This window comes from Budorcas taxicolor, chromosome 8 (genome assembly GCF_023091745.1).
Source record: "Budorcas taxicolor isolate Tak-1 chromosome 8, Takin1.1, whole genome shotgun sequence".
NCBI lineage: Eukaryota > Metazoa > Chordata > Mammalia > Artiodactyla > Bovidae > Budorcas > Budorcas taxicolor.
In genome coordinates this window covers 95267145-95280679 of record NC_068917.1, presented here as the reverse complement: position 1 = coordinate 95280679, position 13535 = coordinate 95267145, and the positions used below count along the sequence as shown (strand labels likewise).

Below are 13535 nucleotides of genomic sequence, written 5' to 3'. Positions count from 1 at the left end.
TCAGCATTCAGATGATTTTTTGATGAATTGTGGGGGAGAAACTGATCTCCTCTTCCTATTCCTCTGCCATCTTGGGACTGCCTTCCAAGGATTGGGTTTTAAAGGTTACAAGGAGGTTAGGAAATAGGCCATACTAAGTGACAGAAAATAAATATCTGCATGAAGACAGAAAACTCAAATGGATGAATCATAAGTGTAAGAATTTTATGGGTGGAGGGAAGAAACCTGCTTTAATAGGAAAGAATAGAGCAAACCTATTGGCAAAATTATTTGTTCTAACTTGTATGGAAGTTATCTGAAGGACTTACACACAGCACTTGTCTTTGACCCAGACACAGTCGAAAAATGCAGACAACCTTACTGTCAGCTTCCATAGCTGCATTTCTGGCATTCACAGATCCAATCAATAACAGATCATGTAGCACTACAGTATTTATTGAAAAAAAAAAAAATCCATGTATAAGTTGACCTGTGCATCTCAAACTCTTGTTGTTCAAGGATCAACCGGACATCCTGTTGGTTCTGTTTCTCTGAAGAACCCTAATACACCTGTGCTGTGGGGTGCTTCATTGTTCAGTTGTGTCTTACTCTTTGTGACCCCATGGACTGTAGCTTGCCAGGTTCCTCTGTCCACAGATCCTCCAGGCAAGAATACTGGAGTGGGTTGCCTGTGTCCTCCTCAGCTAATAAACCTACGGCCTATTAAACAAAGCAGTAGCCTGATAAGCCAGAAATATAAGACTCTAGCTAGCCCCACTTCCTCCTAGTTGAGCTTAACCCTTCAACTGAGCAGTAGTTGAGCCATGTTTCAGGATGTGAGGTTTGGTGCCAGAATGTCTGGGTTCACAGCCTGGCTCTACTAATAACTAATCATAAAACCTTGGGTAAGTTATGAAACCACTCTGCTTTGGTTTTTCCATCTGTAAAATAGGAATAATGTGATATTAGTACCTGTATCACAGGGTTGATATGAGGCAAATTATTTAATTCATACAGAACATTTAGAGTAGTGTTAAACTTACTAAAGCTCTCAATAGTTATTAGCTATTATTATCTCCTGGTTACAGATTGAATTTCACAGGGATATTTTAATGGAAATTTGAAACTCTGAAGATAGCCTTATCTGAAAAATAGGGTCTTTGTAGATGTCATTAAAGTAAAACTTAACATGTGATCATATTGGACTACAATGAGTCCTAAATCGAATGATAAAGTGCCCTTATAAGTGACAAAATAGAGCATACAGAAACACAAGGGAGAAGATGATGTGAAAATGGTGCCAGAGACTGGCACCAAGAAGAGGTATGCTGGGAAGCAGGAAAGCTACAAGGAAGGTATGAAACTAACTCTCTGAGCCTCCAGAAGGAACACACTCTTTTGAAACCTTGATTTCAAGCATCTGACTGTCAGAACTAAGATAGAATGCAGTTCTGTTGTTATGAACCACCAAATCTGTACTACTTTTTTTTTAATGGCAACCATTGGAAACCAATATAGAATTCTTTCCATAAACATTTATAAAATTGTTACCTTCCAAACACTGATGTGTTATCCGAACATGTTATATTCAATAAGACCCAGGCCTAGACATCAATTTGTTAAGTTTAATTACAATAAATTTGAGGAATAACAGCAATATAAATAGATACAAATTACTAAGTGATGGAGTTCAAGAAATAGAGTAGTAAACAAGTTGCATTTTTTTTCTCTTTACATTTTACTACTTATTGCTTTGTTCCGTTTACATTTTTTGCATTTCAGTGACACTTCAGACCATTAAAATAGTGTCAGCTTCTTCTACAAATAACTGAAACCCCATTGTTCTCTCTGTTGAAGAGTGAATGTAATACCTTGTGAGAATAGATGTGTAGCTTTAAATAAAACAAAATTATATTCTCTCTTTCATTAGAGAATATAATGGTATGTGAGCAGTTATGAATAGAATAGAATAATGTAATCTGGTTGTGAAGGAAAATATACGTATTTCCCTGTTAATTCAGTGTCAGACAAGTAGAAAAAAAAATACATATAAAAAATGCAAACAAATTGCTGGACCTCAAAGATTTAACAGTGCTTCACAGCTTTTTAAGCTCAAGTAACATATGAAACATAAAACAAGTTTTTTAACTTCTGGGAATATCAGACATAAAATTGATCATCTCACATTTTATATATATCTGTATCTACCCATATATATATACACACACATATGTACATATATATGTACATATCTCAACTTTTTAAAAATAGAACATTTTTAAAAATTGTATTAAGCATCATAGCATATGATTTCTTTTGTGTTCACACTTTCAGAAAAAATGCAAATTTTTTAACACAGTCTATTTGAGTTTTCCAGGTTGGAATTCAAGTTTAGTTATCAGTTAATCCCTTGTGCTCTAAGCATGAAATCAAGTAAGTCAATATATTACCCCTATAGTGTCCTCTCACTATTTTTTTTTCAGTATCTATAAATTTATATGTAAAAAATATAACATAAACTTTGGAACTACTCTAATCTGATGTAAGAAGAATAAAAATGTTCCTTATTATTGGAATAAAAAGGTGGGATTGAAAAATGTGCTTAAATGCTAAAGGGAGGTCTTGCAATAACATCCATTTGGATTGTAGATACCCTGGAGAAGGGCATGGCAATCCACTCCAGTATTCTTGCCTGGAAAATCCCATGGACAAAGGAGTCTGACAGGTTACAATCCATAGGGTCACAAAGAGTGAAACACAACTAAAGCGACTTAGAACAGCACAGCACAGCTTTCTCCAAAGAGAGATATTGGTCATTTTTAAATGAACAATTTGAATATTCACAATTAGGACAAAAATCTAGGAGAAGGGCGCATTTGTTCTTTCCTTATCATTGAATTGTTATGGAGGGGCATTTGTTTTGATGCAAGTGACCTCAGGAGAGTCATAGAAGTAACATCAATGAGGTTTGCTAAATATTTGGGCAATGAGAAAAGCAATTCAGTCATCACTGAATTATTCAGGAGATGATTGTCTAAGTAATGGACTTTTTCAGAATTTGTTCCCCTGTTTTCCATCTGTTGCTTACAATGGGTCATTTCGCTGCTCATTAGTCTCCTTATCAGAGGAAAGGGGATTATTGTGAAATTCCAGTGTCGCTTACTGCTGCACCTTGTTTGCATCATGATGAAGATTGTCTTTGCTTTTGTGTCGCTGGTTCCAGTAATCCATTTCCTGGCATCAAGGAGCATTTTAGAGCAAGAATAGCTCTTGAAAATAATTTATTCCAATACTACCAGAGATGTTACATGAGTTTTGTCCTAAGTCACATAGCTGGAAGGGAAGTAAAGCAATGGGTCAAACCCTATTCCTTCCACTGAGGTCACTAGCTGCCTTTGCCACATTATGATAATATTGAAAGTTAGCTTTAAAAAAATAGGGGCATTAGGGATTCTGTAGATATATCTACTGATATTTACTGCTTGGATCAATGTAACCCTCTCACAAAAGCTGCTTCATATCTGTTTATGTTATAATGCTGGCTTTGGGTGTCTCCTACAAGATTTTATGTACCTTTTAAGCTTGGCTTTGGATTTCCAAGCAAATTTTCACATTTCTTTCTCTTCTTTAGTTCCATCAAAATATACATACAAGTCCTTTACTTTGAAGATTATTTTTAATTGTTTGTGAATCATTACTACAGGAAAATAAGAAATTAGGGAAAATAATGTATTTAGAGATAAGATCTTTCTTGAGATGGTGGCTGGAGGTTTCTAAACTGGAGATTTCACTGAACTTTTATGCTCTCCATTTAGTTCTACACTTGAGACTCTCATTTGGTTCTCTTCTTTCTAACCACATCATTTTCATTACTCCAGGATTCACTTGGGAAGAATGGGAGGTGCCCTTTGCTTCTAGCACAACTGTCACATTGGGTGGCATATACTTATTTGGGAAAGTAAAGACTTAAATTTTAAAAAGTGGCAGAAAAGGGCAAGAAGATAACAGTAGCATTGTCATAAGTATTATATTTTCTTTGAAGGACATTGCTGCACGATGTGTGTATGTCTGTGGTTGTGGGTCTGTGTGTTTATAACCCAGTTTCTATTTTGCAATTGAAATTAAATTAGTCATGCCAGGAAAGTAGAGTCACTTATGTAGCATTTTACTAGATTGACATTCAGTAATTTGCCTACCTCATTGCACTAACATAAACATTTTGCAAAGACTATAACCTGTTGCTGTCTCACTTGTAATAACTGACACAATGAACTAGGGTAGAAATATATATATCAAAATTCATTCATCAAACATTTATTGAAGTGTAACTATATTCCATTAATTTTTCTAATCACAATAATGTCATATTTCATTATGCTTTCCTTTCAACCCATATCTTTTCACAAAACTTTTTTTTTTTTTTTAAGCCACTCAGTCATGTCTGACTGTTTGTGACCACATAGACTGTACAGTCCATGGAATTCTCTAGGGTAGAATTCTGGAGTGGTCAGCCTTTCCCTTCTCCAGGGGATCTTCTCAACCCAGGGATCAAACCCAGGTTTCCCAAATTGCAGGTGGATTCTTTACCAGCTGAGCCACAAGGAAAATCCTTCACAAAACTAGCCAGTCTTATATCCTACTTCACTATTTCACAAACATGTCCAGATCGAAAAGCCTGCCCTATATTCTCAAAAGCCTTACCTTCACACTTTTTTGGCTTCCAGGAATGAACTGTTCCTGCCTATAAAAGCTGTATATATTTTAAAATTTGATTTTTATTAACATCCTCTTCCTTGGAAACACTCTTTCTTCTATGCCCCTAGATACATTCAAAGTAGAAAAGTGAACCCATATTAATCAAAGACCAACCAAATGCCGAACTTCTAACATGTGCCATCATTATTAATCTTAACTGAAATGGGTACGTATAAATAATAACTTATATTTTCTTCCTTAATCACAATTAATTTTTCCATACTCTTTTTTAAAGTAACTTTTATTGGAGTATGCTTCATTTACAAAGCTGTGTTAGTCTCTGCTGTATACCAAAGTGAGTCAGTTATACATACATACATATATATATAGGTATATTACACTCTTTTTAAGATTCTATTCCTATATTGATCATTACAGAGTATTGAATAGAGTTCCCATGCTATACAGTAAGTTCCCATCAGTCATCCATTTTTTATATAGTAGTGTGCACATTCAATCCCAATCTCCTAATTTGTCCTTCCCCCTTCCTCCTTGATAACCATAAGTGTGCTCAAAATCTGTGACTCAATTTCTGTTTGTCAATAGGTTACTTTAGACAATTATTTTTAGATTTAGCATATAAGAAATACCAAATGATATTTGTCTTTGTCTGACTTAATTTCAGTCAGTATAACAAACTCTAGGTCCACCCATGTTGCTGCAAAAGGCATTATTTTATTCTTTTTAGGACTAATATTCCATTGCGTATATGCACCACATCCTCTTTATCAATTCCTCCCTCAATGGACATTTAGGTTGCATCCATGTTCTGGCTTGGAGAAGGCAATGGCAACCCACTCCAGTACTCTTGCCTGGAACATTCCATCATCCCATGGATGGAGGAGCCTGGTAGGCTGCAGTGCATGGGGTCACACAGAGTTGGACACGACTGAAGCGACCTAGCAGCAGCAGCAGCATGTCCTGGCTATCGTAAATAGTGCTACAGTGAACACTGGAGTGCATATATGCTTCCAAATAATGCTGTCCTCCAACTCCCCGACCCTGACCCCGACCCCGCCGCCAATATATGTCCAGTATGGGATTGCTTGATTATATGAGAGCTGTAGTTTTTATTTTTTTAGGACTCTCCATATTGTTTTCCATAGTAGCTATACTATTTTACATTCCCACCAGTGTAGGAGGGTTCCCTTTTCTCCACACCATCTCCAGAGTTTACTGTTTGTAGATTTTTTGATGACGACTAGTCTAAGTGGCAGAGAAAGCAATGGCACCCCACTCCAGTATTCTTGCCTGGAGAATCCCAGGGATGGGGAAGCCTGGTGGGCTGCCATCTATGGGGTCACACAGAGTTGGACACAACTGAAGCGACTTAGCAGCAGCCGCAGTCTAAGTGGTGTGATGTGATACCTCTTATAGCTCTGATTTGCATTCCTCTAATAATTAGTGATGCTGAGCATCTTTTTATGTGCTTTTTAGCCATCTATAGTTTTTTTGGAGAAATGTCTGTTTGGATCCTTCACTTTTTTTTTTTTTTAATTGGCTTGTTCATTTATTTGCTATCGAGTTACATGAGCTGTTTGTATATTTTCGAGATCAATCCCTCATGGATCTCTTCATTTGCAAATATGCTCTCCCATTCTGAGTTTTCTTTATATTTTGTTTATGGTTTCCTTTCCTTGGTGGCTCAAATGGTAAAGTGTCTGCCTGCAATGTGGGAGACCCAGGTTTGATCCCTGGGTTGGGAAGATCCCCTGGAGAAGGAAATGGCAACCCATTCCAGTACCCTTGCCTGGAAAATCCCATGGATGGAGTAGATTGCTAGACAGGAGACTGGGTTGCAAAGAGTCAGACACGACTGAGCAACTTCACTTTCCTTTCCTTGCTGTACAATATCTTTTAAGTTTAATTAAGTCTCATTTGTTTATTTTTGTTTTTATTTTCAATACTTACAGAGTTATTTCAGAAAAGGTCTTTCTGTGATTTATGTCAGAAAGTGTTCTGCCTATATATTTGTCTCAGCATTTTACAATATCCAATCTTATGCTTAGGTCTTTAATCCCTTTTGAGTTTAATAAGTAAGTGTGTTAGTCACTCAGTCATTTCTTACTCTTTGTGATCTCATGGACTGTAGCCCACCAGGCTTCTCTGTCATGAAATTCTTTAGGCAAGAACACTGGAGTGGGTTGCCATTTCCTTCCCAGAAATGAATGGGAAATGAAATATTTCCCATTTTTATTAGCTATTATTTGTTTGCAAGCACGTTCCACTCGAGCAGAGAGTCCCGTTTGCAGGCACATCTCCGCTTCTCTATTGTGGCCGTATTAATTTCCTTCAGATAACCATGTAGGGATTCCTTTATATGGTATTTGTTGCTCTACCCTTGTTGCTCTAAATATTATTTTCTTTAATTTTTGTTAGTTTGATTAATATATGTCTTGGCATGTTCCTCCCTGGGTATATCATGTATTGGATTCTCTACATTTTTGGGCATGAGTTAGTGTTTCTTATGTTATGGAAGTTTTCAACTGTAGTATCTTCAAATATTTTCTCAGTTCCTTTCTCTCTCTCTCTCTCTCTCTCTCTTTTTTTTTTTTTTTTTTTGTATTTGTGAGATGCATATAATGTGAATGTTGGTGCACGTAATATTTACCCAGTGGTCTCAGAGACCATATTCATTTATTTACATTCTTTCTCTCTCTCTTTTTCTTTATTCTGTTCAGTGGTAGTGGTTTCCACCACTCTGTCTTACTTACTCATTCTTCTGCCTCATTTACTCTAATATTGATTCCTTCTAATGTATGAAAAGTAGGAAATCAAGAGATACCTGGAATAATAGGAAATTTGGGCTTGGAATTCAAAACAAAGCAGGGCAAAGGCTAACAGTTTTACCAAGAGAATACATGTAGAGAAGACTCTACACATGGACCTCACCATATGGTCAATATCAACATGAGATTGATTATATTGTTGCAACCAAGGATGGGAAAGCTCTATACAGTCAGCAAAAACAAGAAGAGGAGCTGCTTGTGGCTCAGACTTGGATTGAAGGAAGTAGGGAAAACTACTAAATCATTAAGATATGACCTAAATCAAATCAAAGGGGATGACAGAGGATGACATTGGTGGATGGCATCACCGACTCAAAGGACATGAGTTTGAGTAAGCATTGGGAGTTGGTGATGGGCAGGGAAGCTTGGCATGGTGCAGTCCATGGGGTCACAAAGAGTTGGACATGACTAAGCGACTGAACTAAACTGAACTATGATTATACAGTGGAAGTGACAAATAGATTCAAAGGACTAGACCTGATAGACTGAGAGCCTGAAGAACTATTGATGGAGGTTTGTGACATCTTACAGGAGACAGTGATTAAGACCATCCCCAAGAAAAAGAAATGGAAAAAGGCAAAATTATTGTTTGAGGAAGCCTTACAAATAGCTGAAAAAAGAAGACAAGTGAAAGGAAAAGGAAAAAAGAAAAGATATACCATATAAATGTAGAGTTCCAAAGAATAATAGGAGAGATAAGAAAGCATTCCTCAGTGATCAACAAAAAGAAATGGAGGAAAACAATAGAATGGAAAAGACTAGAGATCTCTTCAAGAAAATTAGAGATACAAAGGGAATATTTCAGGCAAAGATGGGTACAATAAAGGACAGAAATGGTATGGACCTAACAGAGGCAGAAGATTTTAAGATGTGGCAAGAATACACAGAAGAACTATACAGAAAAGATCTTCATGACCCAGATAATCACGATGGTGTGATCACTGGACTATAGCCAGATATCTTGGAATGTGAAGTAAAGTGGGCCTTAGGAAGCATCAAACAAAGCTAGGGGAGGTGATGGAATTCCAGTTGAGCTATTTCAAATCCTAAAAGATGATGCTGTGAAGTACCGCCCTCAATATATGAGCAAATTTGGAAAACTCAACAGAGGGCACAGGGCTGGAAGGGCAGTTTACATTCCAATCCCAAAGAAAGCAATGCCAAAGAATGCTCTACTACCATACAATTGAATTCATCTCACTTGCTAGCAAAGTAATGCTCAAAATTCTCCAAGACAGGCTTCAACAGTTCATGAACTGAGAACTTCCAGATGTTCAAGCTTGATTTAGAAGTGGCAGAGAAACCAGAGAGCAAATTGTCAACATGTGTTGGATTGTCAAAAAAGCAAGTGAGTTCCAGAAAAACACCTATTTCTGCTTTAGTGGCTACACCAAAGATTTTGACTGTGTGAATCATAACAAATTGTGGTAAGTAAAGAGATGGAGCCAGAGTACCTTGCCTGCCAGAGCACCTTGCCTGCCTCCTGAGAAATCTGCATGCAGGTCAAGAAGCAACAGTTTGAACTGGACATGGAACAATGGAATGGCTCCAAATTGGGAAAGTAGTACATCAAGACTGCATATTGTCACCCTGCTTATTTAACTCATATGCAGTATACATCCTGCAAAATGCTGGGCTGGAAGAAGCACAAGCCTGAATTAAGACTGGTGGGAGAAATATCAATAACCTCAGTTTAGTAGATGACACTTCCCTTATGGCAGAAAGCAAAGAGGACTAAAGAGCCTCTTGATGAAATTGAAAGAGGAGAGGGAAAATGTTGGCTTACATCTCAACAGTCAAAAACCTAAGATCATAGCATTTGATCCCATCACTTCAAGGCAAATAAATTGGGAAACCATGGAAACAGTGACAGACTTTCTTTCTTTGTGCCCCAAAATCACTGCAGATGGTGACTACAGATATGAAATTAAAAGACAGTTGCTCCTTGGAAGAAAAGCTATTTCCAACCTAGACAGCATATTAAAAAGCAGCCACACTGCTTTGCTGACAAAGGCCCATCATGTTCAAGCTATGGTTTTTCAAGTAGTCATGTATACATGTGAGAGTTGGACGATATGGAAAGCTCAGTGCCGAAGAACTGTGATGCTGAACACTCTTGAGAGTCCCTTGGACTGCAAGGAGATCAAACCAGTCAGTCCTAAAGGAAATAAGTCCTGAATATTCATTTGAAGGACTTATGCTGAAGGTAATGCTCCAATACTTTGGCCACCTGATGCGAAGAAGTAACTTATTGTAAGAGACCCTGATGTTAGAAAAGATTGAAGGCAGGAGAAGAAGGGGATGACAGAGAAGGAGATTGTTAGATGATATCACCAACTCAATGGACATGACTTTGAACAAGCTCTTGGAGTTGGTTATGGACAGGGAAGCCTGCCATGCTGTAGTCCAAGGGGTCAAAAAATTTGGACACCACTGAGCAACTTAACTGAATGCATTTTTCATTTCAGTTATTTTAATGTTTATTTATGTTTGTTCTTCAAATTTTCTGTGTGCTCTGCTTAGTCATTCAGTCATGTCTAACTCTTTGCCATCCCATGGACTGTATCCTGCCAGGCTCCTCTGTCTATGAGGATCCTCCATGCTGGAATACTGGAATGGGTTGCCCTTCCCTCTTTTAACTATATATATGTGTGTGTGTGTGTGTGTGTGTGTGTGTGTGTGTGTGTATGTATGTATATATATATATATATATATATATATATATATATATATATATAGAGAGAGAGAGAGAGAGAGAGAGAGAGAGAGAGAGAGAGAGGAGCCTGGTAGGCTACAGTCTATGGGGTCGCAAAGAGTCGGACACGACTGAGCGACTTCACTTTCACTTTTCACTTTCACTTCATATATAGAGAAGGCAATAACATTGATTTTTTATCTATATGAGAGGAGAAACCATGAGTAATTTAAACCTATATCTGAAAGTGACAGAATATTTTGACATATGTTCAACAAAATAAATGCTTACTGAATCAAGTTAAACTGAACTTGGGTTTGATCCTTCAGTCAGGAAGATCCCCTGGAGAAGGGAAGGGCAACCCACTCTATTATTCCTGCCTGCAGAATTCCATAGACAGAGGAGCCTGTCTTTCCTGGTGGCTCAGATGGAAAAGCGTCTGTCTACAATGTGGGAGACCTGGGTTTGAGCCCTGGGTTGGAAAGATCCCCAGGAGAAGGAAATGGCAATCCACTCCAGTACTATTGCCTGGAAAATCCTATGGACAGAGGAGCCTGGTAGGCTACAGTCTATGGGGTCACAAAGAGTCAGACACGACTGAGAGACTTCATTTTCACTTTTCAGAATTTCATTAAAGAACTAAGACTCAACTTAAGTGCTTACATAGTTTAATGAGAAATGCCATAATGTCTGGAAATATTTCTTGGGGTACAAAGTCTGATTTTAGTTTAAAAGCACTATTGTAATGACTGATAGACTCATTTTAATCAACCTGGAAAGTTTTGCAATCAAAATCAGAGCATGGCAATAGGAACATATATAACAATAATTACTTTAAATGTCAATAGATTAAATGCTCCAAGCAAAAGACAAAGACTGGCTGAATGGATAAAAAAATAAGACCCACATATATTCTGTCTATAAGAAACCCGCTTCAGACCTCAAGACGCATATGCAATGAAAGTGAGAGAATGGAAAAATATATTCCATGCAAATGGGAAGCAAAAGAAAGCTGAAGTAGCAATCTTCATACCAGAAAAATATACCTTAAAATAAAGATTACAAGAGATAAGGAAGGACACTACATAATGATCAAGGGATCAATCCAAGAGGAAGACATAACAACTGTGAATATCTATGCACCCAACATAGGAGCACCTCAATACATAAGACAAACAGAGACACAAAAGGAGAAATTGACAGTAACACAATAGTAGAAGGAGATTTTAACACCCCACTCACACCAATGGACAGATCAAAAACAAAATTAATAAGGAAACACAAGTCTTGAATGATGCATTAGATGAGATAGATCCCATTGATATCTTCAGGACATTCCATCCAAATGCAGAGGAATACACTTTTTTCTCAGGTGATCATGGAAATTCTCCAGGATAGACCACACCTTTGGTCACAAATCAAACCTCAGTAAATTTAAGAAAATTGAAATTGTATCAAGCATCTTCTCTGACTACAATGCTATGAGATTAGATATCAATTACAAGGAGAAAAAAAAAACAACTGTAAGAAACACAAACACATGGAGATTAAACAACACGGTTCCAAATGACAAATAGGTTACTGAAGAAATCAAAAGTGAAATAAAAAAAAAAAATCTGGAAACAAATGACAATGAAAACACAACAACTCAGAACTTATGGGATGCAGTGAAAGCAGTTGTAAGAGGGAAATTTATAGTAATACAGTCCTACCTCAAGAAACAAGAAAAAACATCAAATAGACAGCATAACTTTACATCTAAAGCAACTGGAAAAAAAGAAGAAGAAGAAAAAAAAAATAGTAGAGGGAAAAAAATCTTAAAGATCCAAGCAGAAATAATTGAAAAAAAGAATGAAAGAAACAATAGTAAAGACTAATAAAACTAAAAGCTGTGTCTTTGACAAGATAAACAAAACTGACAAACCCTTAGCCAGACTCATCAAGAAAAAAAAAAAAAAAAACAGAAGAATCAAATCAACAAAGTTAGAAATGAAAAAGGAGAGGTTACAATGGACAGTGCAGAAATACAAAGGATTATAACAGACTATTGTGAAGAACTCTATAGCAATAAAATGGATAACCTGGAAGAAATGGATAGATTCTTGGAAAAGTTCAACCTTCCAAGACTGAACCAGGAAGAAATAAAAATTATGAAGAATTCAATTACAAGCACTGAAATTGAAGCTGTGATCAAAAATCTCCCCAAAAGCAAAAGCCCAGGAGCAGATGGATTCACAGGAGAATTCCATCAAACCTTTAGAGAAGAGCTAATGCCTAGCCTTCTAAAACTCTTTCAAAAAATTGCAGAGGAAGGAACACTTCCAAACTCATTCTACAAGGCCACCATCACTGAGATACCAAAAGCAGACAAAGACAACACAAAAACAGAAAACTACAGGCCAATATCACTGTTGAATGTAGATGCAAAAATCCTCAACAAAGTTTTAGCAAACAAAATTCGGCAACACATCAAATAGCTCATACACCGTGATCAAGTTGGGTTTATTCCAGGGATGCAAGGAGTCTTCAATGTACACAAATAAATTTATGTGATACACCAAATCAACAAATTTAAAGATTATAACAATATGATCATCTTAATAGATGCAGAAAAAGACTTTGACAAAATTCATCATTTAAAAGTCTTCAAAAAATGGACATAGAAGTAACCTACTTCAACACAGTAAAGGCTATATATGATAAGCTTACAGCAAACATTATTTTCAATGGTGAAAAACTGAAAACATTCCCCCTAAGATCAGGAAAAAGATAAGGGTGTCCACTTTCACCACTGTTATTCAACATAGTTCTGAAAGTCCTAGCTACAGCCATCAGAGAAGAAAAAGAAAAGGAATCCAGATTGGAAAAGAAGTAGAGCTCTCACTGTTTGCAGATGACATGATACTCTACATAGAAAACCCTAAGAATAGTATCAGAAAATTACTAAAGCTAATCAGTGAATTCAGCAAAGTTGAAGGATACAAAACCAATATGCAGAAATCACTTACTTTTCTATATACTAACAATAAAAAATCAGGAAAAGCAATTAAGGAATCAATCCCATTCACCATTGCAACAAAAAGAATTAAATATCTAGGAATAAACTTACCTAAGGAGAGGAAAGCACTGTACACAGAAAAGTATAAGATACTAATGAAATAAATCAAAGATGATATAAACAGATGGAGAGGTATTCCATGCTTCTGGGTAGGAAGAATCAATATTGTGAAAATGACTATACTATCAAATGCAATCTACAGATTTAATGCAATCCTTATCTAATTACCAATGGCATTTTTCACAGAACTAGAACAAAA

The 13535-nt window shown here is 36.7% G+C and overlaps 1 protein-coding gene across 1 annotated transcript in view; it reads right to left on the bottom strand.

Annotated features, from left to right (window-relative positions):
- CYLC2 (cylicin 2) overlaps nucleotides 1-3210 on the bottom strand; it is a 32278-nt gene extending 29068 nt beyond the window's left edge. The window contains exon 1 of the mRNA XM_052644557.1: nucleotides 3143-3210. Within this exon, the coding sequence (XP_052500517.1) occupies nucleotides 3143-3210 (68 nt within the window). The remainder of the gene's footprint in view (nucleotides 1-3142) is intronic.
- Between the last annotated feature and the right edge of the window lie 10325 nt (nucleotides 3211-13535).